The 15,060-nt window shown below is 41.7% G+C and overlaps 1 protein-coding gene across 1 annotated transcript; it reads left to right on the plus strand.

The window, feature by feature from the left end:
* Positions 1-352: 352 nt before the first annotated feature.
* LOC125738417 (prosaposin) lies at positions 353-11,871 on the plus strand. The gene is made up of 14 exons (XM_049007329.1): positions 353-512; positions 5,925-6,058; positions 6,655-6,729; positions 6,882-7,007; positions 7,444-7,632; positions 8,080-8,223; positions 8,339-8,395; positions 9,423-9,578; positions 9,763-9,855; positions 9,950-10,133; positions 10,230-10,393; positions 10,550-10,630; positions 10,834-10,941; positions 11,212-11,871. Exons 1-14 carry the CDS (start codon positions 479-481, stop codon positions 11,245-11,247), a joined length of 1,581 nt encoding a protein of 526 aa, XP_048863286.1. The 5' UTR covers positions 353-478; the 3' UTR covers positions 11,248-11,871.
* The last annotated feature ends 3,189 nt before the right edge of the window (positions 11,872-15,060 follow it).

Consider the following 15,060-nt stretch of genomic DNA (forward strand, 5'->3'; position numbering starts at 1 on the left):
AATATAACACATGACAGTGCAAGACAAACAGGGCAATAAAGGAATTGTTTTGAAACATCCGTATTTACGTTTACACTTCTATTTCTATTTATTTCATTATTTATTAAAGTTTGGCGATTCTTTATTTTTGGTTGCTTAACTACTGTTTAAGCTGAAGAACATACTTTTCTCTTCTATTCACTTAAACAGCGGTCGGTACAAAACGTATACGTACACATTGACTAAATGCTTAATATTCTTAGGCGAAATGAAATGGACGAGCAATACACACTTGAGCGCGCTCGGTCACGCGCTCGGGCCTGGCAGTTCGGTCACGCGCGTCTGCTTCGCGGTCACCTGACAGTGACGCTAAAACTATATAAGAGTCAGCTGAGCTGCCGCTCCGCATTGCAGTATCGACGGCAGGCTGGTTTCGGCTATATTCAATTTATATACAAAAAGTCTTAAGTATATACTACTGAAATTAAGGAAACGAGACATGCTGTTTCTCACGCTTCTTTTTGTGTCGACAGGTAAATTTCGACCTTTCCTAAGTGTATTTGGCGTAACATAGGCGTATTACCGTACGTTTCGCTTTTATCTGAGATGACTGCTGTCATCACGTTAGATTAGTTAGTCGGTGATTACACAAGCTGTTCTGTTTCAGAAAGACTATTTTTGGTGTGAATTTTATTGTAGTTGTGCCATCACTTTGCGGCCCTCGCAGTAATGCTTGTTTACCAGTCGGTCTCTTAACCCGCTTCGTCATCTCGGTGGCACTTCTGCGCGGTTTGATAACCCCGAGCCGGCAACATATCTAGCCTTAATGTTAAAAAACGGGAACTTCAGCAGCTCTGATCGGTTTAGCGCTATGCTGCGATTGCCGCTTTGCTACTCTCTTTAGCTGCGATGCCTTGTCAAACGCGCGGTTGTCTAGGCCGCTCCCTTGTCATATCACAAGAAATGTCTATTATGCATAAAATTCAGCCGTTAAGCTGCGCATCTGCCGCCTGTCCGATTATATCGCTACTTAGGGGAATACTTTAATTTGCTGATAATATGATTGATAAAATGAAATGGTAACGTTAAATTAGATCGGTACCTGGCTTTTGTGTACCGTTTGCTACTACATAAGCTCTGCTTGTACTGTCTGCCGTAGCTGTTCCTTGTGCTGCTGCGCTTAGACATATTTTACTGATCCAAGGGAATTGTCGTTGACGTGAGAACCAAATGATCACGCTTATCAATGTGTACTGCGTTTTTGAATTAAACCGTACTTGAACCGTGGGGTTTAGTGGTTGCTACTTCTGCCCCATCTCCGCTGCCCAGAGGCTTTCAGAGCTGTTCCGTGAGAAATGAACAATCAGTGTTCTAAGTCTGTGCCAAATGCTGGTCGAATTGTTTTATTATCATTATTATTATTGCTTTGTTCCATCTGGCTTGTTTTTGCTCCTAATTTTGCCTGTAGCTTCATGAGCACACATTTGTGTTGCAACTCTGACTCATTTTTTTTTTTTTGCCTATGATGTAAATGTTTTTCTATATCGCAAATGTGTGTATTAGTGCCTTACACAAATTTCCTGCTTATCTTCAAGTTATTTTTAAGGTCAAGCTGCAGCAAACTAAAAAGTACCCAAGTTTCACTTCATCTTTTTTCCTTTGTTTGCTACTGCAGTACATTTCCAGTATATATACGTGTAGGTATATAGTAAGACATGGTAATCTATCCAGATATCTGTGATATCTGTGGAAGTGTGGGGGATATGAAAACAAGGTATAAAGAGAGGAGGCTAGCCTGCTGGGTTCTAGGATCAGTGAAAGTTGTCTCACTTCGTTGTTTGTTTTGCCCGTTTCCTGACCTGAAATGTTTCAAGTCTCTTAAAAATTCCCCTAAAGATCTCACTTCCTCTTATTCACACTTGGAAGAAGAGAACACAATTACAATTTTCAGAAGTGAAGAACTTGCACCTTACCCATGCATGGGAGTTTTGTAGCCCTGTCATACCAGTAGTCTACATGATGCTGTTTACACCAGGCCTGCAGGGTATTACCATAGGTAGTCATGTGCAAATTGAGGTTTCAGTGTTTTACTTGCAAGATGGCTGACCATAAGGCTTAATATTTATTTAAAAGTTCTAAGTGCATTATAATTTAGTTTTACACCAAGTTTAACTACATTTAGATTTTTATTTTTATATGGTACTTAAGTGGTCCTGAGTATGAGGTAGAGGTGCACCAATCTGATATTTGGATCGGTAACGGCACCTGCCCAGACCTATTTGATGGATCGGGTATCGGCCATACGTGTCCGATCCACGTCTGATACTTACAGTTTCGGCAGTCTCTAAAACTATTTTCAGTTTAGTCTGTTCATACAGTCAATCACATGACAGCTTTTCCCCATTTAAGATATGCTTTTTGCAGCATATAAGCTAAACCCTAATGCTGTCACTCGGTTTTTTCCACAGGCTTCTGGCTGCAAGGGGGCACCTGAGAAGCATGTGTCGTCTTTTAGCACCCAGACATTCTGTAAAATGCAGTTTTACGGAATGCTGAAAGGGTCATAATGTTTTTTTTTTTTTTTTTTTCTCGCACTAACAAGCTGAAAATTAACATGTTGATGCAAACAATTTGTTCATTAACAGGTACAAAATGCGCACGTTAACATGTCAATTTTGAGCTTGTTAGTGTGAAAAAAGCTAGCAGGTTTTTACCCCTTTCGATAGATTAAGTTCCGTGTTTCTGTACAAAAGAAATAATGGACTTCCTGGAGGCTGTTCCAGACCCCAGCACTTATTTACTAGTCACTTAGATTTATTTAGATTTGTTTACAAAAGTGTGGTCACGTCGACTTTGTGAAATAATAAATAAGAGTATTCTGTAGATGGACAGAATTGTTTGATACGAGATCTGTTTGTGACCTACAACTATTCATACACCTACTTTAAGGCAAAGATGTAACTAGGAGAGCTGTTCGACATACCTAACGATGTAGTAATTTATAGTTTACTAAGCCAGACCTCACACACGTTTAAAGAATGACTGGCACGGTAACGAAACGTAAACAATGGATCCTGTCGTAATGTTATATCTTCGGGACTAATGTATTGGGGTTTGAGAGTGGAACGCGCGCTCTCAGGCCCCTTCTGCAGCCAGGTGCTTGTGACTTCTGCCTGCTGTGATATCATGCGCATAACCTTTGCAGGAGGAGCAGCAGCGCAAGAACATTAGATAAGAGGGTGACATTATGGAAGTATTACACTTTCAGCAAGTAGTAGCGCAGCTATTTGCAGCCTTTGTAAAGTTTTTAGAGGTGCAAGTAGCGTTTAGTGGAAAATCCCACTAAACCAAGCGCAAAGTAATATGAAAAAGCAATGGATGATTTGGGAGTTGCTAGCTTGGGCTGTTTTGCACACTCACTGCAGCTTGTGATACACGATGGGGTGCTATCACTGCAAAGTGACACTGTTGCCAGATTGAGAAGAGTTGGGGGCATCTTAAGCGTTTGCCCCTTGCGTATCCTTGCTTGGAAGATGTTAAAATTGAACTGCAAATGCCTCAGAAAAGCTTAAAACAAGATGTACAAACAAGGTGGAACAGTACCTTATGTATGTTTCTTGCAGCTTAATAAACTTTTTTTGGCATGTATTTTTATGTATTTACAACTTTAACATATTATAAAGTATAAATGTATATTTTAAAATATTAAACTCTTGTATTGGAATCTGTATTGGCATTGGCAGTTGTGTATCGGAATTGGATTAGATCTGAAAAATGTGGATCATCCATCCCTATTGTGATCTCCTGGAATCTGCTGCCTTCATAGAATGGGACTGATTCTTCACATTTGAAATGACCAAAAAGTCCATTTTAAGTAATTTTCCTGTTGCAGTTCAACCCATCCCTCACAGAATGTCTTTTGAGTCAGATTGTGTGGTACTTTCTGAGCTCCAATGATAAATTTTTGAGATTTCCCTAGCATAAGGGAATTGTGTGGGGATTAATGAGTTGGGTCAGAGCTATGCTAAATGGTTTTAGGCCCAAGCAGTCATCTTGGTGCAGTCTTGCCCTCAGTGATTTGCTGCTGTGGCCACAGTGAGTCTGAGTGAATTTTATGGGTTGGTGTGGCATTAGTGTTGGCTATAGTTGTATTGAGCTTGAGAATCCTGAGTGTTCATATGTCCTGTAGAGCTTCAGTGTGTTTGTGGTACCAAAAAACGAGTGACAGCCTGCATATCTAAACTTGCATGGTTAGTTCTGAACATGCTGGATGAATATAGTTTGTTTGGTTACATCTGGTATTCTGTTTGCTTGACACTTTAGTCCACCAGAAGAAATGGTTTGCTTTATGCAGAGTAGATGTTGGCTAATGCCAGTGGCATTGGCAGCATGTAACCTTTTAAAAATCATCTGTGTTAGTCTGCCTCGTCTGATCAGTTATGCTTCTTGCTTAGTCTCTGCACAGATTCCTAATGAACCACTTTGCTTGGAGCAGTGTGAGGCTCATGGCTCAGTTAAGGGATTTGTGAAACCCTGTTCCTGTATCTAGATCAAATGAAACTCAGCAGGGGATGTGGGACAGGGGTGATGGGTCAGTGAGATTGTCAGCAGTAACCTGATGAGTTGCTGCTCAGGTTGTTCTAGAATCAGTCATGTGATGCAGATAATGCCAGACAATGCATTGCTAAAGAGCCATGGGTGGTTGTGCAACTTTCCGATTTCTCTGCCGTTTTTAGGTGTTGGAGCAGCAAAACGAACAGTGCTTTGCATGACTCGTCTCATGTGAAAGATAAGGCAAGCAATGGATAGTTAATCCCCTTTCTGACCCTTGTACAACAATGGTATTGGGGCATCATGAATAATGGTTTGTGGGTAACATTTCTATTCTTCTGGTTGACTGAGTATGATTGTGCCTAACCATTATTTCTTGAGGTGTTTTGAGTGTAGTTGTTCTCTAGTAGTGTGTCCTAGGTGGCTACCTGAATTCTTCACTCTGTTTTTGATAAAGGTACAAGTTTTCCTTGCGTAGTTTTAATGTTACTAATGTGCTAAGGCATGGTGATTCCTCATTCTTTAAGATTGTTTCTTTAAACTTTGATAAACTCTCTAAGGAACGTAGGTTGATAGCATACATGCCTCCCCAGTAGTTTGTTTGAATGAAAAGTCATAGGTACTAGAAAAGGGTTCTGGAACTAAAATCGGGCTGAGTTCTTGTGTGAACATGACAAAAGTCCCTGGAAAAGGATTTTCTGCAGGCGCCTAATGTAATGTAATGTCAGTACCACTTTTATTCTGTCACGCAGCTGCATCAAATGAAGCTTAGCAGCCAAGCATGTTTGGACATAGGCCCTTGGCTTGATCTCTATATAGAAGGTAAACTGGGTTTTAAAGCCTGATCCTTTTCCTTCACTGTAGTATGGAGACTAAGCATTAAATGACTTCATCAATATTTTTGTATTGTGGCATGCTAGGACAGTGCTGCACTTTAACCCAAACTGACTATTGTGAGCCTAAGGAAGTGGTGGTTTGACCTTTTTCCTCCTACTTCCTCTTAGTGCCCCTGATATCTGCTTTATAGGCACTTGTGTCTGAGGAAGTAAATCAAGGAACATTTCCTCTTTCCATGGTAGGCCCAGTAACAAAAGGCCAGTTTAGGACATTAGTGTTCTTCATTGGTATCTAGTGTGCCTTTCAGTCATGCTCTATAGAGCATAAAGTAGGAACTGCTGCTGTTCATGACATTTCAGACCCTGCTGAAATCCAGTGTTGAGTTTTTTTTTCAACCTTGCACCTGACCCTGAAATGCAGAGTGGTACCGTGCGGCTGTTCCTGTGTCTCGGTGTAGAAAAGGAATAACTCATTTGGGAGTTCTAACATGCTTGTAAATTCTCCTTTTTCCTGATACTGTAACATCATTGCTAAACTAATAATGTCCTTTTTTAAAGCTGTGGCCACCCCCATTTTGGGTACTGAGCAGTGTGCACGTGGTCCTGCCTACTGGTGTCAGAATGTAAAGACTGCCTCAACCTGTGGTGCGGTTGTTCATTGTCAACAGAACGTCTGGAGCAAGCCCCAGATGGTGAGTTTAACATGCCATTGACACTGTTCCTGTGTAGCAGTTGTAGTTTCAATGGTAGGACAGGGTGTTGCCATCTAGCCCATGATGCATTCTCTGGAAAGTACCAGTTGTCCATCGTGATGTCCTTGTAACACTCCAGTTTTGAAATAGTGGAATTACTAAAACTTTAAGCCCCTAAAATTGAATGTATTCACAGCCTTTAACTACCATAGATGAGTCAGTGTCTTGAATACAGTTATATACTTCAGCTCCAGTTGGATAAACTGCATATTTATGTGCATACATAAAAATTCACATTTGTTTTCAAAACTGCAATTGCTGGAAAAACAATGAAACACTTGACTTGTACTTTAACATGGCATTTTTCTATTGCAGTACATTTGGCATAGGCTACACAAACAGCATTTTTTTCATCAGTAAATGATTTATATTACAAACATTTTAACGTTTGTTTGCCAGTGATTGTTTGCCAGTATTGTAATAAATCAATGCACAGTTCAAAATATCAACAAATTACGTTAATTGCGGTTAAGTATGCTGTAGTAAGAATACCCAGAGATTCAATTTGTGACTATTGACATGATTTCCCTTCATAGAAATCTGTGCCATGTGACCTGTGCAAGGAAGTGGTTACTGTGGTTGGCCAGCTTCTGAAGGACAATGCCACTCAGGTTGGTGATGGATTGTATTGACTGTCACTTCAATAGGTTGTGTGGAAGATAATTTGAAGCTTTTTATTCAGTGAAGTTGATTTATAATTGATGTGTTCGTTTTGGTTTGTAAGTTATGGCATTTGTGCAAATGAATCTTATTGCTTTTTCAGGCTGAGATCCTGGACTACATGGAGAAGGCCTGCCAGCTAATCCCCGAGGAGAGCTTGTCCTCTGAGTGCAAGGAGATGGTGGATAACTACTACCCAATCCTGATCAACATCATCACTGGAGAGCTGGTGAGGAATATGCAAGTTTGTCTGGTGGTGGTCTTGCCCTTTGCCTGAGTTTATTGAATTCTAAAATTTTATATTGGCTCAAGAAAGAGGAATTCCATTAGTCTGCCCAGACTCCCTTGTGTGACTAATGCTTGGATTGTAAGCCCTTAATTTAACAATCCTGATACTACTTAAGGGCCTGATTATCTGTATTTCAGTATTGCAACCAGCTTAGCTTCAACGCAACTGGCTGCAATACTTATCTGCTTCAGGTGTGTTAAATTAGGGCTGCACCTAAGCTCTGTAGGGTGGTAGATCTCGAGGAACAAGGTTGTTGACCACTGACCTAGAAGGTGGAAGCAATTTTGAATTCGCAAAGAACTTCAGTGTTCTGAAGATGAAATACATGTAGGAAAGTTTGTGGAAGCTCTGACCCCTGCATGCCATCTCTTCTCAGGATGATCCTGGTATGGCTTGTGCTGCCTTGGGCCTCTGTCGCTCTGAGCAGAAAGCACTGGCAGAGTCCCAGCTGCTGTCCAATGAGATCCCACAGGTAGACTTCCCGGAGGGTTTGTCCCCCTTCCTTCTCAATGTCCCTCAACTGCTGTATCCCCAGGAGGCGCCCAAACATGAAGCCCCAAAGCCGGTAAGGAGGGTGATCACCAGGAGTACTTAAGACTTTGTTGAATGCACACTGTCCATTGTGCAGAATTTGAGTTGTGCAGTTGAATTGCTTTATTTAGCATGACCGATGTAGAAAATCTGAAGTGTGGCTGCATTGGATGCTCTGATTTGATCTTTGGGTTATCTGCTTGGCAAAAAAGTGGAATTTTAGCTGCCTTAGGTGAGACATTGTAATTTTGTGATTACTATTTGTAATATATTTGCAGCGTTTTAGGTAATGAATGAGTTTAGGCTGAATTTCATAATTTTAAGTAGTTCTTCGAAGTTTACTCTAGATATGCAGTCACGGTGATGTAATGCAGCATTCATTTTTTGAAGGTCTTGATGCAGCTGAACCAACAAGTTTAGCATTGCTGTTAATGTCCTGCTATTTGTTAAATCATTAACTATACATTTTGCTGGCTCCTAGGAGAATGGAGATGTCTGCCAGGACTGTGTTCAGTTTATCACTGATGCCCAGACACAAGCAAAGAGCAACAGCTCCTTCGTTGACTCTCTGATCGCTCAGATTGAGAAACAGTGTGACCTTTTGGGACCTGGAATTTCTGACATGGTAAGGTGCTGAGAAATGAAAGCTGACTGGAATGTAGAACATGAGTGCTTCATTGTTTTTCCACGGAGAAAAAGGATTAAAGTCTAACCATAACTCATTTTTTTTTCTTTTTCAGTGCAAGACTTATGTTGCACAGTATGGACCACTGGTTTTCCAGCAGCTCATGTCAATGGTAAGCAGTGTGATCTTGGGTTTGGGTGAAACACTAAATAGTAAACATCTGTAAGGCATCAGCATGTAGCAATTTCTCTCATTTGCTTTTATGTGTATCTGACATGCCAAGGTAGAGAATTTCTTTGATTGTGACATGCTCTCCCCATGCCATGTCTGTCACCTGTCTGCTAATCTCATTTTTTCTAATAGCTTATTTTTTATCCTTTCTTCTGTTTTGCCCTCTTGCTGTGTCTTTTTCCTTCTGGATTTTTAACTTTGCTGCTCTCCAGGAACAGGTAGGTGCTCTGGTTGACTTGCCGTCTTGCCCTGAGCTTTTGTCCTCTGCTGTAGTTGTGAATCGTCACCTGAGTTGTGTGCTACTACTGCTAATGCTCATTGTAACCCAGGTAGCTATAACACAAGGGATCTGTGCCAGGTTGGAGAAGTGATGGGTGAAACAAAGCTTTGAAGCAAGTGTGGAGATCGTGCTTCATTGACTGGTGTTACACCTATGGGAGCCAATAAGGGCTGGCGTAATCCGGTCACCAATAAATGGCACATTTGGGTATTTCCCACCAAGGATTTGAAGCTTTGTCTCCTATTTACTGATGGTCCTGAAGAAACCTCAGAATAACAGAACGCTTTGTCTTTAGAATTTGCACACTGGCTGTCGGATTTCCCCGTAGCTGCTTTTGAGAGCGGATTGAAACTCACAATACATAACACAGCTTTGTGTAGTGGATCTGTAGAACATGGCTGAACTAATTTCCTTTTCGGAGTCACTGGGGAAGTCGTTTTAAACATGTATTGTCAATCTCTTTATTGGCATTCTACTAGTTTTATGGCTAAAGCGACGGGTGATTAAAAGCCCAGCTTTCCAGATGAGGGGGTGACCTTGCATGGCTTTCCTTGAGCAACAAGGGAACTAACCAGCTTAGGTCCTTTGTGAACAATTATCATACTGTAATGCATGCTGGGATATTTTGACCAATGGGGGTGAGGTAGGTGCCTCTTGGCTCCTTCACTGATGGTGTCTTTCTCAATAGCAAGCAAAGGATATCTGCAGTCGTGCTGGATTCTGTTCTTCTGTTCCTTGGGAGAAGCTGGTGGCATCTAAGCTCATCCCTGCAGCCAAGGTCTTTCCTGCCATCAAGCTGGAACAGTCAACCAAAATCAAGCCTATGGCCCTCAAACCTGCAATGGTAACCTGGAGATGCCAGTTTCATATGCTACTTTTAATACAGTTTGTGCTTAAGTTTGTTTATTCTCTAAACAATTTCTATGGTGGTAGAATAATGCCAGAGTTTTGTGTTCCACTTGGTGATATTGATGGGTGTCTGTTTACAAAGTTGTGTTTTTGACCCCCCCCCCTCCCCCATCTTGCAGAAGATGGTACGTGCCCGTGAGTCTCCACAATGTGTCGTCTGTGAATTTGTGATGAAGGAGGTAGAGACTCTCCTGCAGGATGACAGAACAGAGGTACAGTCTGTTCACCACTGTGGCACTAATCTGTTGCTCAAAGGACAAGCAGCAGGGAAGTGCAGTTACCCATCTTTGTTTTATACCTCTGCAGAAGTCTGTCATCAATGCTGTGGAGAAGGTATGCTCCATCCTTCCCTCAACCATCTCCGTTCAGTGTAAGGACTTAATAGAGGCTTATGGGCAGGCCATTATCGACCTGTTGGTCCAGGAAGCAGATCCAAAGACCGTCTGTACTGTCCTGGGACTTTGCAAGGGTGCCAGCCGTGCCTACATCCGTAAGTGTGTGTGCCTGAACTTTATGGTCTGCGACAACATTATGATCTAGCAGATCCAGATGTATAACATGAACCTCCACCTACCTACCCGACCAGCGGAGATGGACAAGGCTCAGTTTGAAGCTGGAGGCTTCTGTGACGTGTGCAAGATGGCTGTGCGCTACATCGATGGGCTGCTGGAGCAAAATGCCACAGAAGCTCAGATTGAAGAAGCTGTAAAGAAAGTCTGCAACTTCCTGCCCGATGCATATAAGCAGGAGGTGAGTACAATGTTTTCTCCTTAACTTTACGGGCCGAAGTCTAGCTCTTAAACTGTGAAACTTCATTTTTCCCCAAGGCTAACATTTGTGGTCTAGTTAAGGAACTTGAAGCGAAAGGTTTCTTTGCTCAGCTTCCTATAATTCTTCTCCCTACAGTGTGATCAGCTGATTGAGCAGTATGAGCCAGAACTGGTCCAGCTACTGCTCCAGATGATGGATCCTGACTTTGTCTGCACGGTTGGTTTGATCATTTGTGTTCTCCAAAATGGCCGTTTTGATCCACTAATATGATATACAAACTGCTGCTTCATACAGATTGCAGTTGGCTGAATTTAGTTAAGTGTAGAAAAGTAGGTATTGTACTGCTTAGTTAGTGGATCCCTCCAGTGTAAATGGTAAAGTTGATGTTCATCTCTCTTTGTCTGACATCTGCCTTGTAGAAAGTGGGAGCATGCCCTGGAGCTGTGAAGAAGCTTCTCGGTACAGAGCAGTGCAGCTGGGGACCAGCCTTCTGGTGCAAGAACATGGATACAGCTTATCGCTGCAATGTGAGTCTTAAACCTACCTTGTTGCCCCAAAATTTTCATTGTGCCATGAGACTGAGTGTATAAAATGAGTAGCTCTTACTCAACTTGCGTTAAAAGCAGTTTTGTTGGACATAGTGAAACAGATTACAGATTAAAGCAAGAAGTTTTGAACATAGAAGCCATCTTCCATCTTTGGACTTCTGAGTAACAGCATGTGTGAAGCTCCGATCCTGATGACCTGAGCTGGCATGTCTTAATTTTAGCCTGACCGTTGTGCTTTCTTCCCCTCAGGCTGTGGAGCACTGCAAACGTCATGTGTGGAACTAGGAGCATTAGGAAGCATCTGAGGAAATTGGGGAGAAATGTAGAGCTGCTTTCGTAAATTTGGTTCCTAAAGTTTTACAGTGATTATTGCAATAAGATTTACTTTTTTAACTTGCAGGTCTGTTTTGGAAACAAAGGGATTTTTGGATTTATTTCAAAAGTTTTGTGGTATTTCTACAAGGTACTTTCGAAGCACCGAACTAGAATCCTTACTGCATTTTGGGTAAACTGGTCATGATATGGTGGGTTGAGTGAACGTTGAGTGTTTACACTGGTTTTGTAAAGATTTACTCCAGACAAGTGACATTGAACAGCTAGTGCCTTGAAGGAAGAGATTGATTTGATTTTAATTGACTTGAGATGCTGCCCCCGCAGTCATGGAAGAGGACCTGTTAGGTCAGTGTCTGCTTTTAATGAAGTCTAACTTAAATCTCATAGTAAGTTGTGTGATTGTCTCAGTGAACCCATAGCTAGTTAGACTGAACAGCAGTTCAGAAATGTTACTACTGTCCACTCCCAGCTGATCTCTTCTTTAGTGATTTAATTCTAATGGGATTTTGTTTGATTTTCGCTTTGTTGTAAAGTGTCTAATTTTAAAAAAAAACTCAATTAAAATCTGTCACTGCCTTTTGTGTTCTGTGTACTTCTGGACTTAATGTGGCGTAAGGGGAAACACTATTGCATTTCACATTAAGCACAAGTACCACATTCCTCCACTTATTTCAACTGTTGGTCAAGTTTTAAACCCTGCTTGGGTGGGAACGCAATAGGAATTTTGAAAATAAGCTCAGCGATTACAGCATTTTTAACCTACTTAATTTATGTACGGATCTCCAAAGACTGCCAGTCATCTGGGGAAGTTCCTATGAGGGGGGGTGGTAACGCCTGGGTGTGTTTTAGTAAAATTAGGTTTCACTTAAATATAGCTTTGAATTGCAATTTTACTAATGTCTCTAATCATGACTAGAATGGACCTTTGTTAAGCTGACTTGGGCTGGTATAATTAAGCAAATGCACAAACTGGAGGAGAGGAAGAAGCATTTTAAAGTTCAGGTTCTATTACGGGGCGAAATGTTTCCAAAGCACCAACACATTTGAAACTACAGGTTAGTATTGTTCACTAATTTGAAACGTAACACTGGCATCTGCTGGACAAAATGGGTAATGCACCCAAGGCTAGCGACAAGGCACCCGAATGATGTCTAGCAATACGAATATTATCCTACTGGGTCGTGGGGGGAACTATGGACCATCTTGGAAGCAATGGTATGAGATTCAATGGCACGAGGCAGGGTAACAACCCAGGATGGGGGCCAGCCCATCACAGGGCACTGTGCGGGGAAACCGGAGTACCTGGAGGAAGCCCCACGACGACATGTGAGAACATGCAAACTCCACACACATGTGACCCCGGCGGAGACCCGGGTCCCAGAGGTGTGAGGCAACAGTGTTAACCACTGCACCACCATGCTGTAGGCAAACTGTTTAGTTTTATTTAACAAATACTCTGCTGGTGGGCTCAAAGTGTTGTGCCCCCTTCTGGCCCCAGAAGATATCCTCAGAAGTAAAATAAACCAGGCCGGTTTATGAAATACTTCCATGGGGTGCTGGACCACGTTGTCTCCCCAAGATTCTACAGGCTGGATGCTTGACACTTCTGAGCTTGAAAAACCAAAATACTGTACTAGCATTATATTTGCATTAACTGAAATCATTACGCATGCTACCCCTTGCTCATTATAATGCAGATGCAACTATGATGAACAGTAATTCACCTCGCACTGGGGGTACCCATCAGGCAGGGCGGCAGTGTGCTGTATAGATGCCAAGTGTAAATAGCTGTGTGCATTTATCATATATCGTGTCGTTATTGCGTGTACGGTGACGTCATGTGTGATCTTTAAATATCTGTTGTAAATAATGTGCGTTCGTGCGCCTATTGTGGCGTATGGCTTGTCACGGCGGCCAATACGGTGGGCAGTGAGTGCATGCTGATCTTAATTAAATGTGTTAGGAATATGTCAGTATAATCCGTTTTTTGCTTTTTTTAAATCTTTGGCGTAACTCTTGCATTGCTACCAACAGCAGACGTTGCTGGGCAAAAAAGAGGCCAAATGCGAATTGTGTATTCGTTTTCGTATTGAATGTATTCTCCATGTCATTGCACTGTCCATCTCTTCAGTCCTACTCTATCTTCTCTGTCCTATGTTCATTTAGATAAATATATGTATATAGGTATAGTGTAAATTACTACCCCTCTCACCCTCATTGTGATCTGTCTTGTGTGCTGTTGTGTTTCATGTTGCACATATGGTCATGGAGAACGATATTTCGCATCACTGTATACTTATGTATTATTAGGACGACAATAAAGCTCTACTTATACTTAGGCTTCGATATTTTTTTTGCTCAGGAATGCACACAATCTAATAAGACGTTAGGGAAACAATTCTTATCGAGCTAAATATACAGTCAGGGACGGATTATGGGTTGTGTGGGCCCCTGGGCAAAACGCACCACCACAACCACCACAATTCAAGGGCCCTTGGCAGCCAAACGCCCTCCCTATAGGGTCAGGGGCCCTTGTAGGCAGAGGATCAAAGAATGTAGGCCCTCTAAAATAGACAAACGAAAATACATTGCTGATAAGCATTGCAAATTGTTTTGGGCTAGGGGCGCCACGGGCCCCCTGCACCCCAAGGGCCCCTGGGCAGCAGCCCTGCTCGCCCGGTCCGTAATCCGTCCCTGTATACAGTAATAAGTGAAAAAACATCGCTATCGAGCTCAATATACATTAATAAGCTAATAAATCATGTCGGTTACACTATCGATAAATGTAAACGATTTTTAAATAAGTAATAAAAGCACATCTTTTTAAAAGAAAACATTTCTAAAATGTGTTTTATTGACGTGAAACGCTTCATGTAGTGGTAAAGGCGAACTTGAAACTTGCGGGGTTACTTGAAACTGCATCATCACGATTCCGTCATCGGCCAAACAGCTGAGCGACACGTTATAGAGGGATGGGATTTGGACGGGGGGGGGGGGTGGATGGTGTGAGATTTCCCATAACTGCAGCAGAGATGTTCTGTGGAGCTGAATAGACAATGTACATGTAGGCTGCAGGGCAATAAGCAAGTTTTGGAAATTATAGGAAAATGACAGGCAATAACCACCAAATCCTTCTCAAAGTCACTGAAATCTTTGTTTCTTGCCCGTTCCCGCATAGACACAATTTATCTCAACGGTCTGATATCACAGCAAAAATTCTCTCTTTAACCAGTTAATTCATGCAAAGTATCTCTCGCCACTAGATGGAGCCATAACACAACCAATGAAGAATTTCCTGGTTTACTTTTATTTGGTTGAGTGATCATCTCCGCTGAAATGTTGCAGTGCTTAAATATTTTATAAACACATTGTGTTAAGAAAACACAAACAAGCAATAAGTAAGACAGGAATAGTATGAACAATTTTTGTTATTATTACTACAATAAAACATTGAAGCCATAATATTCCCAGCAATGGAATTGGTGCCGTTTGGGCTGTGGGCTGATCTTCAGAGCTAGATGGCAGAATTAAAAATCCCGAAGAACATGCTGCATAACAGATTGTTATATGCAAATATCACAGGTTCCTTATAAATTGATAAGCATGTTCCATCTTACCGACATGCAGTCCTGACTGATTTTGAGCTGCATGTATTTTTCAGACTCAATTAGGTTACAGGCAGTCACTTACATTCTGAGGTTGTGTGTGTTATGCTTTCTTCCCTAGAGAGACGCTTTCATAGGCTTAATAGGTTGTAGATGGCAA

Source organism: Brienomyrus brachyistius, chromosome 3 (genome assembly GCF_023856365.1).
Source record: "Brienomyrus brachyistius isolate T26 chromosome 3, BBRACH_0.4, whole genome shotgun sequence".
Classification (NCBI taxonomy): Eukaryota; Metazoa; Chordata; class Actinopteri; order Osteoglossiformes; family Mormyridae; genus Brienomyrus; species Brienomyrus brachyistius.